This window comes from Takifugu flavidus, chromosome 5 (genome assembly GCF_003711565.1).
Source record: "Takifugu flavidus isolate HTHZ2018 chromosome 5, ASM371156v2, whole genome shotgun sequence".
NCBI classification, from domain to species: Eukaryota; Metazoa; Chordata; class Actinopteri; order Tetraodontiformes; family Tetraodontidae; genus Takifugu; species Takifugu flavidus.
Window position 1 is genome coordinate 5,570,862 of NC_079524.1, and position 14,427 is coordinate 5,585,288.

General features: G+C 45.1%; 3 protein-coding genes and 2 long non-coding RNA genes across 5 annotated transcripts; all 5 read left to right on the plus strand.

The window, feature by feature from the left end:
• The first annotated feature begins 291 nt into the window (after nucleotides 1-291).
• On the plus strand, nucleotides 292-2,224 carry LOC130525950 (cell division cycle protein 20 homolog B-like). The gene is made up of 8 exons (XM_057033266.1): nucleotides 292-310; nucleotides 377-466; nucleotides 536-738; nucleotides 825-919; nucleotides 1,147-1,375; nucleotides 1,454-1,579; nucleotides 1,654-1,779; nucleotides 2,192-2,224. The coding sequence occupies exons 2-8, from the start codon at nucleotides 448-450 to the stop codon at nucleotides 2,222-2,224; spliced, it is 831 nt and encodes a 276-aa protein (XP_056889246.1). The 5' UTR covers nucleotides 292-310; nucleotides 377-447.
• Nucleotides 2,225-3,618: 1,394 nt separating this feature from the next.
• LOC130525951 (granzyme K-like) lies at nucleotides 3,619-4,674 on the plus strand (the record flags this gene model as incomplete). The annotated part of the gene is given in 6 exon segments (XM_057033267.1): nucleotides 3,619-3,679; nucleotides 3,797-3,873; nucleotides 3,875-3,932; nucleotides 3,988-3,992; nucleotides 4,263-4,457; nucleotides 4,543-4,674. Coding segments are annotated over 6 exon segments (528 nt in total), but the record flags the coding sequence as incomplete, so codon positions are not given.
• Nucleotides 4,675-4,681: 7 nt separating this feature from the next.
• On the plus strand, nucleotides 4,682-5,154 carry LOC130525500 (uncharacterized). The gene is made up of 2 exons (XR_008950505.1): nucleotides 4,682-4,982; nucleotides 5,119-5,154. It is a non-coding gene; the product is annotated as an uncharacterized LOC130525500 (long non-coding RNA).
• Nucleotides 5,155-10,142: 4,988 nt separating this feature from the next.
• LOC130525501 (uncharacterized) lies at nucleotides 10,143-11,200 on the plus strand. Its single transcript, XR_008950506.1, has 2 exons — nucleotides 10,143-11,028; nucleotides 11,165-11,200. It is a non-coding gene; the product is annotated as an uncharacterized LOC130525501 (long non-coding RNA).
• A 707-nt stretch (nucleotides 11,201-11,907) lies between these two features.
• Nucleotides 11,908-14,097, plus strand: LOC130525497 (granzyme K-like). The gene is made up of 5 exons (XM_057032327.1): nucleotides 11,908-12,792; nucleotides 12,910-13,051; nucleotides 13,142-13,280; nucleotides 13,359-13,619; nucleotides 13,706-14,097. Exons 1-5 carry the CDS (start codon nucleotides 12,732-12,734, stop codon nucleotides 13,862-13,864), a joined length of 762 nt encoding a protein of 253 aa, XP_056888307.1. The 5' UTR covers nucleotides 11,908-12,731; the 3' UTR covers nucleotides 13,865-14,097.
• The last annotated feature ends 330 nt before the right edge of the window (nucleotides 14,098-14,427 follow it).

Below are 14,427 nucleotides of genomic sequence, written 5' to 3' on the forward strand. Positions count from 1 at the left end.
ATATCTACCCCAGCATGTTGTCAGACTAATATTTAATGCGTCATTTTATGATGATTTCAGTAATTGCTGGAGGGGAGTCAACGTCCTGTCTTGCAAATATCAGCACATCACACAATTTAAATACCAGGAGACATACAGAGGATAACCTAAACCAGGTTTGTGTCAAGAAGTTTCAATTCCTAGTTTTCAGTTTCGTTTCATTATTTCTAACTTTTTGTCCGTTAAATTAAATGTTGATTAATATTTGTATTGCAGAAATGATGGCTGTGGAGACCTGAGGCTCTTGAACATGCAAATGCCCGTGGGACTGGTGAGCTGGAGTTAGAAATGATGTGTCTGTGATGTGTAAATGTGATTTTGCACACATCTAATGCAGGTCGTGATGAGAAAAGAAGTGATTCGAAGCCATTTACTGTTGTGGACCAAAACAAGACATTTGCAGCACCGATGTTGCTCGACGACTACTGTGAGTAGGAAAATTTTCCAGAAAACCTTTGTTAAACCTAGCAAAGCTTGAGGTCATCTACTCTTTCAGACTGTAACCTTCTGGACTGCAGCTCCCATAATACGGTTGCTTTAGCACTGGGCTCCTCTGTCTACATTTGGAACGCAGAAACACACACTGTGGTGGGATCTTTGGAACCAGATCCACTGTCAGGACAAGAATCTATCTCTTCTCTCTGCTGGAGTGAAGACGGCAGAACTCTCTGTGTGGGAACCAGGCGAGGGGAGATACAGGTATGACGCTTTAGAGCTAATGGAAATATTTCTGAGGGAGGGGGCAGCTGCTGGTTTGTGGTAACTCAGGGTCTTCTTTTTCGAAGCTGTGGGATGTTGACTGCAAGCACATGATGAGGTGTTTGCTACCGCATGTCTCAGTGGTCAGAGCTGTTTCCTGGAAATGGCCCTTACTCAGCAGGTTTGTTTTGACTGTGCATATGCAGGAAAATAACACACACAAAAAATGCCCTCACTTTGGTAGTCAATATGCAGCAAGTACAAATACACACACACACACACACACACACACACACACACACACACACACACACAATGTCCTTGTCCCATTCTTGATCTTTATATGCTAAGCTGCCATCACCACCCACTCAGCAATGTCTAAAGGTCACACTGTCTCCACACTTTCAGTGGATCTGCTCTTGGAAGTATCTTTCACCACGACTTTCGTGCTCCTGCATCTTTAATTGGATCAGTTTTCCAGGAGGAGGGGCTCTGCAGCCTTCAGTGGTCACCAGACGGTGGCCGGTTGGCCAGCGGCTCCATAGAGGGCCTTCTCTCCATATGGGATAGTAGCATAACTGGATGCACGGGGATGCGCTCGCCAGTCACTGCTATGAAACAGCCCAGTGTGGTTAAGGTTGGTATTTTTCTTTTGATCACTATCGAATAATCAACCAAGTATATCAGCAAGTGTTAAGGTCGCCTCATCGTTCAGGCGATGGGTTGGTGTCCCTGGCAGAGAAACACGATCGCTACCGGAGGTGGATATCAAGATGGAAAGCTTAGAATCTGGGATGCCCTTTCTGGGACTCGTGAGACCATCGCCAACACAAATTCACAGGTGCATTGAAAGCCGAAGAGCAGCAGAGGAGGGGCAATAATACACTGGGTCACTCCTAACGAGTCTGATTGCAGATCTGTTCTCTGCGATGGGCTGAAAAAGAGAGAGATGTCTGGTCACAGGCCACGGTCTACCTCAGCACCATATCGCCTGCTGGTCCTGGGACTTTGCTTCGCTCAACCTCACCTCCCAGTTCACAGGTTAGAGTACATGAAAGCAAGAGCTGAACCCACTCAGCCACACTGGAACAGATGCTCTGCTTGATGATTAATATTAACAACTGAATTTACAGAGACATGTGTCACATTTCTACAACCTCATAGCAGTTGGGCTTGCAAATAATTGTGAAACTTACAGAGAATGAGCAGGATAACCCACCATCGCTTCCTTTCATATAAGAACGTTGAGTGAAACTGATACTACTGCTAGATTACCACATTTTGACATCATTTTAAATGCTAAAACGATAGAGAGTCCATGTTTCCCCTGAGGAAGGAGGATAAAGGGAGAAAAGTGGAGGCACAAGGACAGAGCCCTGGGGGGTGCCTCAAATGACTCTCAGTATGAACCATGTTGTATGACTTTTAAATGTTAAAGTTACTTTTTTCTTAGGTCATTCTCAGCGAGTCCTGCATTTGGCATTAAACACAGGAAATACTCAGATTCTCTCTGCTGGAGCAGATGAACACTTGCGAATCTGGGACATGTGAATCGGACGCAAGGCCACTTTCAAGAACTAATCCCACTTCTGATTCCAAGAGTCCACGTTTGTGCTACAGCAGGTCACAAGTCTGCACGCTGTGAACTGAGAAATGGCCTCAGACTTTGATTGTCATCACATGCTAATGCTAAGTGTCTGTGTGTCAGGTCAGTCTGATTGTCATCTCAGAGTCTTTACTTTACATGGATCAATAAAAAATTAACAAGCCATCGATTTCTATAATATATTTTGAGATATTTTTGTGTGAAATGTTGATTTCCTGTCATAAAATGTGACCTCACTGCAAAACCAAGCTAATTTACCACAAGCAAAACTTCAAGACAGTTCTCACACGACATCCCTTTTCTTATACCAATGCTTACTTATACCAATGTTACTAAAAAGTTTCTCACCAAATGAAGATACCTACTGACATCAAGGTGTTCTGATAAAAACTCCACTAAAAATGTCAAAAACAGATCTACAGAAGGGACAGAGAAATTTGACAGGAACTTTAAAACCAAATGTTGTCATTTCCTCCAAATGTACTCGCACAAGTTAACCGAATTGAAATCCAAACTACCTAAATTGTATCTTTCTGTGTGCAGGTTCAGTGTTACAGATGACTAGCAGATTTATTTTGTTGCTGTTGTGACTGTTCTTGCAAGTAAAGACCTTTAAGTTGAAGCTCACATGTGAGCAGAGGACCCTTGTTTCGGGGGTCTGAGGTTTCACACAATGTTGTTGCAACGTGCAGCATTTCAAGAGTCGAGAATTTGCTGAGCTCTTTAGGAGCTTTTCGCTCATGTCGGCTTAAAGGTGACCCTGTTGGAAATACAGGACTCTTCAAAGTTGCCCGGAGACTCGACGAGTCAGAACAGGACGGGCCTGTTTTGGGAATTGTTTATAACAAGTGAATGTCTGTCTGGATTCTCCTATGACATTTTCAGAGGAATCAGGTAATCGTTTTGAAGGTAAAAGCATGAACATTGTGTCACCGCATTATTTTCAAGGTGTGATCTCATACATATTGTGCCATTAACATCAGTGTTAAAGATTTTAACAAAGACTAGTGGTGATTGATCTACAATTAGCTGGTTACCTGCCCATGTTCACGAATGACTCTCATCCCAGTAGCTGCTGGCATGACTACTGCAATTCCACACTTCCATCCCACTTTTTTAACCACAGTTGCACAAGACTACGTGGTTAAGATTTGTGACGGTGGTGACGTCTTGAGTGCATTTTCCTTCTGACTCTTAAATCCCCTGATGCACAGAACCACATCCTTTTGATCAGGGTGGGTTTCAGTGTCTCACATGAAAAAGAGATCAGAGAGATGTTCTCCCCGGAGGGTTTTGTCCTCATCTCCTGCGCCGTCCTTTTGGTTGTCCAGCCAGGTGAGTCTTTTTATTAATGCTGAGAATCAACTGTAACCAGCAGAGTCCATTTCGGACCCCTTTGTCGAGTTCTTTGATGCAAGATAAGTAAAAGTTTACCTCCTCCCTCCTCTTTAGGCCATGGCTCTGAGATTATTGGTGGTAAAGAAGTGAAGCCCCATTCGATGCCCTACATGGCTCTTGGTGAGAAACGCCACACACGTCTGTGGAGGAACACTGATCAATCCAAAATGGGTCCTTACAGCTGCCCACTGTGAAAAGTAGGAACTATATCACACATCCGTGATCACACATTGTCTCTACAAAAGGGCAGGTGCGTACATTCCAACGTTGCCTCTCTGCACTTACAGAATGACGACCGTAGCACTGGGGGGCATTCCATCAAAACAAAGCAGTCCTGGCAGGTGTTTAGGGTTACACACAGCATTCCACATCCGGCTTATAAAGTTGAAAAGAAAATTTTAATCAATGATCTGAGGATGCTGAAGGTAAGGTGACAGTCATTTTAGAGGAAGACGAGCCGTCAGCAGTTCGACACAAAGATCTGTTTGTTGTCTTTATTTCAGCTTGAAACTGCAGCAAAGCAAACGCTGGCAGCAGCTGTCTGACTGCTGGATGGGGGCAGACAAACGAGGCTGTCAAGAAAACATCCAATGTCCTGATGTCTGTCACCGTGACAGTGGTGGACAGAATGAAGTGCTCCAAATACTACAGCTCCAACCCTGTGATCACCAAGGCAATGATATGTGCAGGGTCAGAGAACAAGGACACCTGTCAGGTAGGGTTTGTGCAGCAGGTGAGCGACCTGCCATAACTGCCTCCACTGAGCTTGTGTGAAACACGTGCATGTCTGTTCACCTCAGGGCGACTCAGGAGGGCCGCTCTTGTGCAATGGGGCACTGGTGGGGGTCACCTCCTTCGGTCGTCGATGTGGCAGGTTCCCTGGAGTGTACGCCTACATTACTGAAGAGCATCTGCGCTGGATCAAGAACACCTGTACTGCCTGCCCGCAGGCACTTTTCATGAATAACTTCTAAATAATAAATATCTCAATTTATATATGTTAAAAATGTTAATAAGTTAAGAAATATATTCGAAGTGTTTACAATTGTAATTCATTGTTTTGTAATTAATTTAGCTAATAATATTTTCGAATAGAGCGACTTCCGGTTTTCTGTTTGGCGCTTCCGGTTCCGCTTCGCGGTAGTAAACAGAGGCCATGAGCAGATCTAGCACGGGATATCGGATCCCAATCCATTGTGAAACTTTGCCATCCACGTCGATCTGTTAACAAGGCAACGCCGTAAGTTTATGTTACATACTTACCTGTATGACTTATGTAATATTACGTGGTTATATGCGAAAATGTTTATAGATGAGTGCAATGTATTGTACGAACATCTGACTTGTTCTGAAAGTATACGTAATGTGCTTCACAGTTTTCACCGTTTCCAGTAAAGAAAATTTCTACGAAATACATCTCCCTGGTTCTTTGCTGGCGGTTTAGCTGCGTGTTTCATACAACACTACAGTGAAAAGGCGGCATTTGACATTTCATCGTGGTCAAAATGGCATCAGTGAAAGGTTCAGCTGCGAGTCAAATGCTCCACAACATCTTCTACAAGGAGTGCTGCTCGTGCTCGTGCAATAGCCGAGGCAGCGAAGGTAAGAGCATCTTATGCAACTAAGGAAGCTGAGCTAATAGTGGAAAAGACAAAGATTGATGCTGCTCTACAGCATTAACGTTGCAAAGAGAAGCTCAAGCAGCTGAAGCAGAGGCTGAAGTATTAGAAGAAGCAGAGGCAATAGAAGAGGAGAAAAGGAGTTCTGTGTCTGAGAGAGTAAAAAGAGAGAGAACTAAAGACTATGTGCGATCCCAAAGCGACCTCAATCCCTTTTTAACCCCGTCCAATGCAACACCCTATGCTCCCCACCCAGCTGAGCCATTCGCACAACACATGGCACGCAGAGACCTAATAACTTCAGGTCTCTACCAATATGACGACAGGCCAGAAAACTTCAGAGCTTGGTCCTCCTCATTTAATGGTGCTGTAGCTGAGGTCAATCTCACACCAACTCAGGAGCTCGACCTTATGACAAAATGGCTGGGAAAGGACTCGAGTAGCCAAGTGAAGCGCATACGCTCTGTCCACGTCAATAACCCTGTATTAGCTTTAGCAAGAGCATGGGAAAGACTACAAGAGTGCTATGCGGCGCCTGAAATGATTGAAAAGTCACTTTTTCAGAGATTGGACAGCTTCCCTAAACTACTACCTAAAGACAATATAAAACTACGCGAATTAGGGGATTTGCTGCAGGAGATCCAAGGGGCGAAAGAAGATGGATATTTGGCAGGTCTGTCTTACTTGGACACTTCAAGGGGAATAGGTCCAATAGTGGACAAACTCCCATATGCACTCCAAGAGAAGTGGGTGTCTCATGGCTCCAATTACAAAGAGGAGAACAACGGATATTTCCCACCTTTCAGTTACTTTTGCAAGTTTGTATGCAAAGAGGCAAAGAAACGTAATGATCCTAGTTTTGCTCTTCAAAACAGTCAAACACAATTCAAAACCAACTTAAAATACGCAAGCGCAAGCAAACCAGTTGCTGTGCACAAAACAAACATTTCAGCTCCAGATAAGGACATAAACAAAAACTGCCCATTGCACAACAAGCCCCACCCGCTCACAAAGTGCAGGACCTTTAGGAGCAAACCACTGGACGAAAGGAAGGCCTTCCTAAAAGAGAAAGGAATATGCTTTAAATGTTGCTCCTCAGACTCACATCTCGCCAGGGACTGTAAATCTACAGTAAAGTGCACCGAGTGTGACCGTACAAGCCACGACACCGTCATGCATCCAGGACCTCCACCTCAGACATACAAGGCTCCTCCACCCGTTCAAGATGATGGCGGGGAGGGAGAACACACTTCGAACGAAGTTGAAATGACTTCAAGCTGTACAGCGGTGTGCGGACCAGGTCGTTGGGGTCGTTCATGTTCAAAAATATGTCTCACAAGGGTGTACCCAAAAGGTCAGAAGGACAAAGCAGTTAATGCGTATGTAATTATGGACGACCAAAGCAATCGTTCTTTAGCTAGGCCGGAGTTCTTTGAACTATTTGACATTCAAACCGAGCCTCTCTGCTACAACCTAAGAACATGCTCTGGCCTTGTCGAAACATGGGGCAAAATGGTTGAAGGCTTTCAGTTAGAGTCCTTGGATGGGTCTGTAGTAATCTCATTGCCCCCGCTGATCGAATGTCAGGACATTCCAAATAATAGGAGTGAAATTCCAACACCGAGTGCTGTAATGAACCAGCCGCACCTCAGGCGTGTAGCCAAGTTTATTCCAGAATTGGACCAGAAAGCAGAAATACTCCTGCTACTAGGCCGGGATGTCTTGCGTGCGCATAAAGTCAGGGAACAAATCAACGGCCCCCATCAAGCCCCCTTTGCCCAGCGCCTAGATTTAGGTTGGGTGGTGGTAGGAGAGGTATGCCTGGGGAGCACTCATACGCCCACAGTCAGCACCTTAAAGACAGTTATTCTTGAAAATGGCCGCCCTACAGCGTTTGGACGTTGTGACAACTTTTTGCAACTGAAGGAAGTTTCATCAACACAAAGGGAAAGGAAAGCACCTGACAAAACACTCGGACAAACAGTGTTCAACCGCACAGAAAACGACAACAAACCAGCTCCCTCTATAGAGGACACACTCTTCTTAGAGATCATGGGTAGAGGAATGTACAGAGACAAAGACAATAGTTGGGTCGCCCCACTTCCCTTTAGAGAGCCTCGCCAACAAATGCCGAACAACAGGGAGCTTGCCCTAAGCCGCTTCCTATCTCTCAAACACAAGCTGCAAAGGAAGCCTAAAATGCAAGAGCAATATGTTGAGTTCATGAAAGACATTTTTGCCAATGGTCATGCTGAGGTGGCACCTCCATTAAAAGAAGGACAGGAGTGTTGGTACCTTCCAACATTTGGGGTTTACCACCCACAAAAGCCCAATAAGATACGGGTTGTTTTTGATTCTAGCGCCCAGTACTCTGGCATCTCTCTAAACAATGTCCTCCTGTCAGGCCCCGATCTAAATAATACGCTCATTGGGGTCCTCCTCCGTTTCAGGAAAGAGACTGTGGCGATTATGGCTGATATACAGCAAATGTTTTATTGTTTCATGGTCCGTGAAGACCACCGAAACTACCTTCGTTTTTTGTGGCATAAGGACAATGATGTCAATAAGGAGGTCATTGATTATTGTATGAACGTCCATGTATTTGGAAATTCGCCATCTCCCGCAGTTGCTGTTTATGGACTGAGAAAGGCCATCCAAGCAGGAGCAAAGGACTACGGCACTGACACAGTCAACTTCGTAGAGAGGCATTTTTATGTTGATGACGGCTTGATCTCTGTGCCCTCTCCAGCCGAGGCAATCGACCTGCTCCAGAGAACACAAGCGTCACTCGCGGAGTCCAACTTGCGCCTGCACAAGTTTGCCTCGAACTCTCAAGCAGTCATGGAGGCATTCTGTCCCGAGGATTGTGCAGCAGCCCTTAAAGACCTTGATCTTGGTGGTGAAGAACCTCAGTCGCAGCGAAGTCTAGGTCTAATTTGGGAGACAAAGGAGGATACATTCACCTTCTCAGTGGCCACTTCAGACAAGCCGTTTACTCGGCGCGGCGTTCTGTCATCAGTCAATAGTGTCTTTGACCCTCTAGGCCTACTGGCACCAGTTACAATCCAAGGACGAGCCTTACTCAGAGAGCTTACGACAGAATGCTCAGAATGGGACACACCACTTCCAGAGGGCAAGAAAGGCAAATGGGAAACCTGGAGAGATTCCCTTGCAGGTCTGAAAGATCTTCATGTCCCAAGAACCTACACAGCTACCTCACTCAGTCTAGCAAAGACCAAGGAACTACTTTTATTCTCCGACGCTTCAACTAAGGCAATAGGCAGTGTAGCCTACTTGAGAGCCACTCAACCAGACAACACAGTTGAAGTAGGATTTTTGATGGGCAAAGCTAGACTAGCACCCCAGTCAGAGCCCACGATACCTAGGCTTGAACTTTGCGCAGCCGTCATGGCTGTTGAGATGGCAGATCTAATCAAGGACGAGTTAGACCAGCATCTAGACGCAGTTCACTTCTACTCGGACAGTAAAGTAGTCCTAGGCTACATTTACAATGAGTCTAAGAGATTCTACACGTATGTCCACAATAGAGTGCAACGCATTCGCCAGTCATCAAAGCCAACACAGTGGCACTATGTGCGGACAGAAGAAAACCCCGCGGATCATGCCTCCAGGTCGCTGACACCTTCTCAACTAGCAAAGTCAACCTGGCTTACTGGACCGTCCTTCATCTACCATCCGCCTGTTGAGAACAAAACCTTGAGAGAAATGTTTGAGTTAGTTGAACCAGAGAAGGACTGTGAAATAAGGCTGCAAGTTAAGTCATATGCTACTTATCTCCAAGTACTTACTTGCAATCGTTTTGAACGCTTTTCCACCTTTGAGTCGCTTGTGAGAGCACTGGCATTTCTTATCCACATCGCTAAATCATTCAACGGCACAAATACAAACAGTGAATGCAAAGGCTGGCACAAATGTCCCTTTCCTCGAACAGTGGACGAAATGACTCAAGCCAGACACGTCATTCTGAAAGAGACACAAATGGCCACCTTTGAAAAAGAGTTGAGTGCTCTTCGAGCCAATAAACCAATTCCTAGGCAAAGCCCCTTGCTAAAGCTCAGCCCAGTACTCGTCAATGGTCTCATTGCTGTAGGGGGTCGACTCAAGCATTCAGAGGTTGATAATTCAGAGAAGAACCCAATCGTCATTCCAAAAGACTCCTACATCTCCCTCCTGCTTACACGTCATTACCACAAGCAGGTGAAGCACCAAGGCCGTCACCTAACTGAGGGTGCAATTAGAGCTGCAGGGCTTTGGCTTTTGGGAGGTAAAAGACTTGTTAGCTCTGTTATCCACAAATGCATTACCTGCCGCAAACTGCGTGGTAAACAGCAAGAACAACGCATGGCAGATTTACCAACTGAACGCCTCAAAATGTGTCCACCTTTTACCCATGTCGGCCTCGACGTCTTTGGGCCCTGGACAGTAGCTACCAGACGCACCAGAGGTGGACAGGCACAAAGTAAGCGCTGGGCCATCATGTTTAGCTGCATGAGTTCGAGAGCTGTGCATATAGAGGTTATTGAATCTCTAGATACATCCAGCTGCATAAACGCTCTTCGTCGATTCTTTGCACTACGAGGCCCTGCCAAGTCACTCTTATCCGATCGAGGCACTAACTTCATCAGAGCATCTAAGGAGTTAGGAATGGACAGAACAATGCAACAATACCTGCAAGATCAAGGTTGCAGCTGGCAGTTCAATCCGGCTCATGCCTCCCATATGGGAGGCTCCTGGGAGCGCATGATGGCATTGCTCGGAGAATTCTGGACTCAATGTTCCTTCAGGACAAAGTACACCTTACTCACGAGGTGTTGTGCACTGTGATGGCCGAAGTTACGGCCATCATAAATGCAAGGCCACTTCTTCCAGTGTCTTCAGATCCTGAGAACCCATTCATCCTGTCACCGTCAATGCTTCTCACCCAAAAATCATGCCTTCCACCCCCTCCAGGAACTTTCCTCGACAAGGACTTGTACACCAAGCAATGGAGGCAGGTTCAGGCTCTCGCTGACCAGTTTTGGACACGATGGAGGCGAGAGTACTTACCTACACTACAAAAGAGACAAAAATGGACTGTTTCACGACCAAACCTGCAAGTTGATGACCTTGTCCTGCTCAAAGATAAGCAGGTCACTCGCAACAGCTGGCCCATGGCTCGGGTCACTGCGACATTCCTTGGGAAGGACAATCGCGTAAGGAAAGTGGAAGTAAAGACCAGTGACCAGGGTCATGTAAAGACTTTTCTAAGACCTGTAACTGAACTTATCCTTCTTTTGCCAAAGCACTGATTTTTCTTGTGTTTAGTTGTTATAGTGGCCTCATAGAGGCCAGGCGGGAGTGTACTGCCTGCCCGCAGGCACTTTTCATGAATAACTTCTAAATAATAAATATCTCAATTTATATATGTTAAAAATGTTAATAAGTTAAGAAATATATTCGAAGTGTTTACAATTGTAATTCATTGTTTTGTAATTAATTTAGCTAATAATATTTTCGAATAGAGCGACTTCCGGTTTTCTGTTTGGCGCTTCCGGTTCCGCTTCGCGGTAGTAAACAGAGGCCATGAGCAGATCTAGCACGGGATATCGGATCCCAATCCATTGTGAAACTTTGCCATCCACGTCGATCTGTTAACAAGGCAACGCCGTAAGTTTATGTTACATACTTACCTGTATGACTTATGTAATATTACGTGGTTATATGCGAAAATGTTTATAGATGAGTGCAATGTATTGTACGAACATCTGACTTGTTCTGAAAGTATACGTAATGTGCTTCACAGTTTTCACCGTTTCCAGTAAAGAAAATTTCTACGAAATACATCTCCCTGGTTCTTTGCTGGCGGTTTAGCTGCGTGTTTCATACAACACTACAACACCATCAGAACATTTGAAATGCAGGAATGAGCTCCTCGTCTCCACCGACCCGTTCACAGAGCTTCAACTGTGACATTGAGTGGATTTTTTAAAAGGCTTTCTCTTTACGCGTCTGAAGCTTACTCTAAAATGGCGATTAATCTTTCACAGTATTTTTTCTACATAGTTTAGTGAATGTTAAAATTGAAATCTTATAGCGCTTTTAGGTCCTTCTCGGTTTGGCTTTCTTCTGCATGGTTCAATAAAAAAAACCGATCAGTTTCTCCAGCGTGACATTCATGTACCAACTCTAGACTTCCTTGGTAAACTGAGATCTCACCACAAAGCCAAGCTCAAAACAGTTCTAGGAAGACAACCCTTCAGACTGATGATGAAATATGAGCTTCCTTTATCTTTTTTTTCTACTTTTTAAAAATTCAGGTTATTTAAACGAAACCCTTTATGTCAGGGGCCTGAGAGGGGGCATTTTTTTGAATGAGAAAGTTGCGGCAACAATCAGATGTAGCTTTTCAGAATACACCACAGATCACTTCAGTTCTTCTGAGCTCTTTCAGAGCTTTTCAGTCATGTCAGCTACAAGACCTAATTGGAAACACGACTCTTCAAAGTTTCCCAGGTATTCTAGCAGTCAGAAGAGGGCGGCGAGTGCTGGGATAGACTCCTATATCCTCTTTTCCACCAGGACAGTTCTGGAGATTCGGTTTGATCGGGCAGAGCATGTTGAAAGATTTGAGACCTTTGTTTGCTTTGCTTCACTTACTGCAGGTTTGAAAGTGGAATGAACCACCAGGACAACGTCAGGTAGATACAACAGCTGCTCATTGGGGCAGTATTGCTCGAAAACACATATTGTCCAGGAAGGTTAAAAACCAGGAGGAAGAAGAAAACCTGGTACATCAATGGGCCAGAACCAAAAAAGCAACTCCAGCCCCTCCAGCAGGTTTGTGTAGCACAAAAACAAACAATGTTCCTTTGACCTTTGGCCTGACTCAGCTCAACAGAAACGCGGCTCAGCTGTTTCAGTAGACCCTGACAGGTTCTTGCTTTTCAAATTAAGAGCCATCGAGTTGTGATTTTGTTGGTTAACGTGTTACTCAGGAGAACGTTAAATTATAAAATGTGAACAGTTTTATCTTTTTTTATGTCTTTACGGTTTGACTTTTCTGCCCCTGATCTCAGGGTTGTGCGTTCTTATACAAGGTTTCTAACCATGGTCTTATTTTCGGTACATGTCAAAGTACTGTGGCGGCTGTTCCACGCCGGGCCCAGTCACATATTGAAAAAGATGGTGACATTGACTTCAGGTAAAGGGGCCCGCAGCATCTGGACCCCTGGTGGTGACGACTTGAGCGCATGTTCTCCTGAGCTGTGTATGTTCCGCCCAGAAACCACACCCTTTTGAGCAGGACACATAAAAGCAAGTGTGTGCATCAGGGTGGGTTTCAGTGTCACATCAAAGAGAGATCAGAAGAGATGTTCTCCCTGGAGGGTTTTGTCCTCATCTCCTGCACCGTCCTTTTGGTTGTCCAGCCAGGTGAGTCTTTTTATTAATGCTGAGAATCAGCTGTAACCAGCAGAGTCCATTTCAGACCCCTTTGTTGAATCTTTTGATGCAAGATAAGTCAAAGTTTACCTCCTCCCTCCTCTTTAGGCCATGGCTCTGAGATTATTGGTGGTAAAGAAGTGAAGCCCCATTCACTGCCCTACATGGCTCTGGTGACAAACACCACAAACATCTGTGGAGGAACACTGATCAATCCAAAATGGGTCCTTACAGCTGCCCACTGTGAAAAGTAGGAACTATATCACACATCCGTGATCACACATTGTCTCTACAAAAGGGCAGGTGCGTACATTCCAACGTTGCCTCTCTGCACTTACAGAATGACGACCGTAGCACTGGGGGGGCATTCCATCAGAAAAAAGCAGTCCTGGCAGGTGTTTAGGGTTACACACAGCATTCCATATCCGGCTTATAAAGTTGAAAATGAAATTTTAATCAATGATTTGAGGATGCTGAAGGTAAGGTGACGGTCATTTTAGAGGAAGATGAGCCATCAGCAGTTCGACACAAAGATCTGTTTGTTGTCTTTATTTCAGCTTGAAACTGCAGCAAAGCAAACAAAGAACGTGACGTATCTCCCCCTGGAGAGCCCTAAGAGGGAGCCAAAAACTGGCAGCAGCTGTCTGACTGCTGGATGGGGGTGGACAGCCGTGGCTGTCGAGGAAATCTCCGATGTCCTGATGTCTGTCAACGTGACAGTGGTGGACAGAATGGAGTGCTCCAAATACTACAGCTCCAACCCTGTGATCACCAAGGCAATGATATGTGCAGGGTCAGAGAACAAGGGCGCCTATAGGGTAAGGTTTGTGCAGCAGGTGAGCGACCTGCCATAACTGCCTCCACTGAGCTTGTGTGAAACCACGTGCATGTCTGTTCACCTCAGGGCGACTCAGGAGGGCCGCTCTTGTGCAACGGGGCACTGGTGGGGGTCACCTCCTTCGGTGATGGATATGGCAGGGTCCCCGGAGTGTACGCCTACATTACTAAACAGCATGTGCGCTGGATCAAGAAGACCATCAGAACATTTGAAATGCAGGAATGAGCTCCTCGTCTCCACCGACCCGTTCACAGAGCTTCAACTGTGACATTGAGTGGATTTTTTAAAAGGCTTTCTCTTTACGCGTCTGAAGCTGACTCTAAAATGGCGATTAATCTTTCACAGTATTTTTTCTACATAGTTTAGTGAATGTTAAAATTGAAATCTTATAGCGTTTTTAGGTCCTTCTCAGTTTGGCTTTCTTCTGCATGGTTCAATAAAAAAAACCGATCAGTTTCTCCAGCGTGACATTCATGTACCAACTCTAGACTTCCTTTGGTAAACTGAGATCTCACCACAAAGCCAAGCTCAAAACGGTTCTAGGAAGACAACCGTTCAGACTGATGATGAAATATGAGCTTCCTTTATCTTTTTTTTTTCTACTTTTTAAAAATTCAGGTCATTTAAACAAAACCCTTTATGTCAGGGGCCTGAGAGGGGGCATTTTTTTGAATGAGAAAGTTATGGCAACAATCAGATGTAGCTTTTCAGAATACACCACAGATCAGTTCAGTTCTTCTGAGCTCTTTCAGAGCTTTTCAGTCATGTCAGCTACAAGACCTAATTGG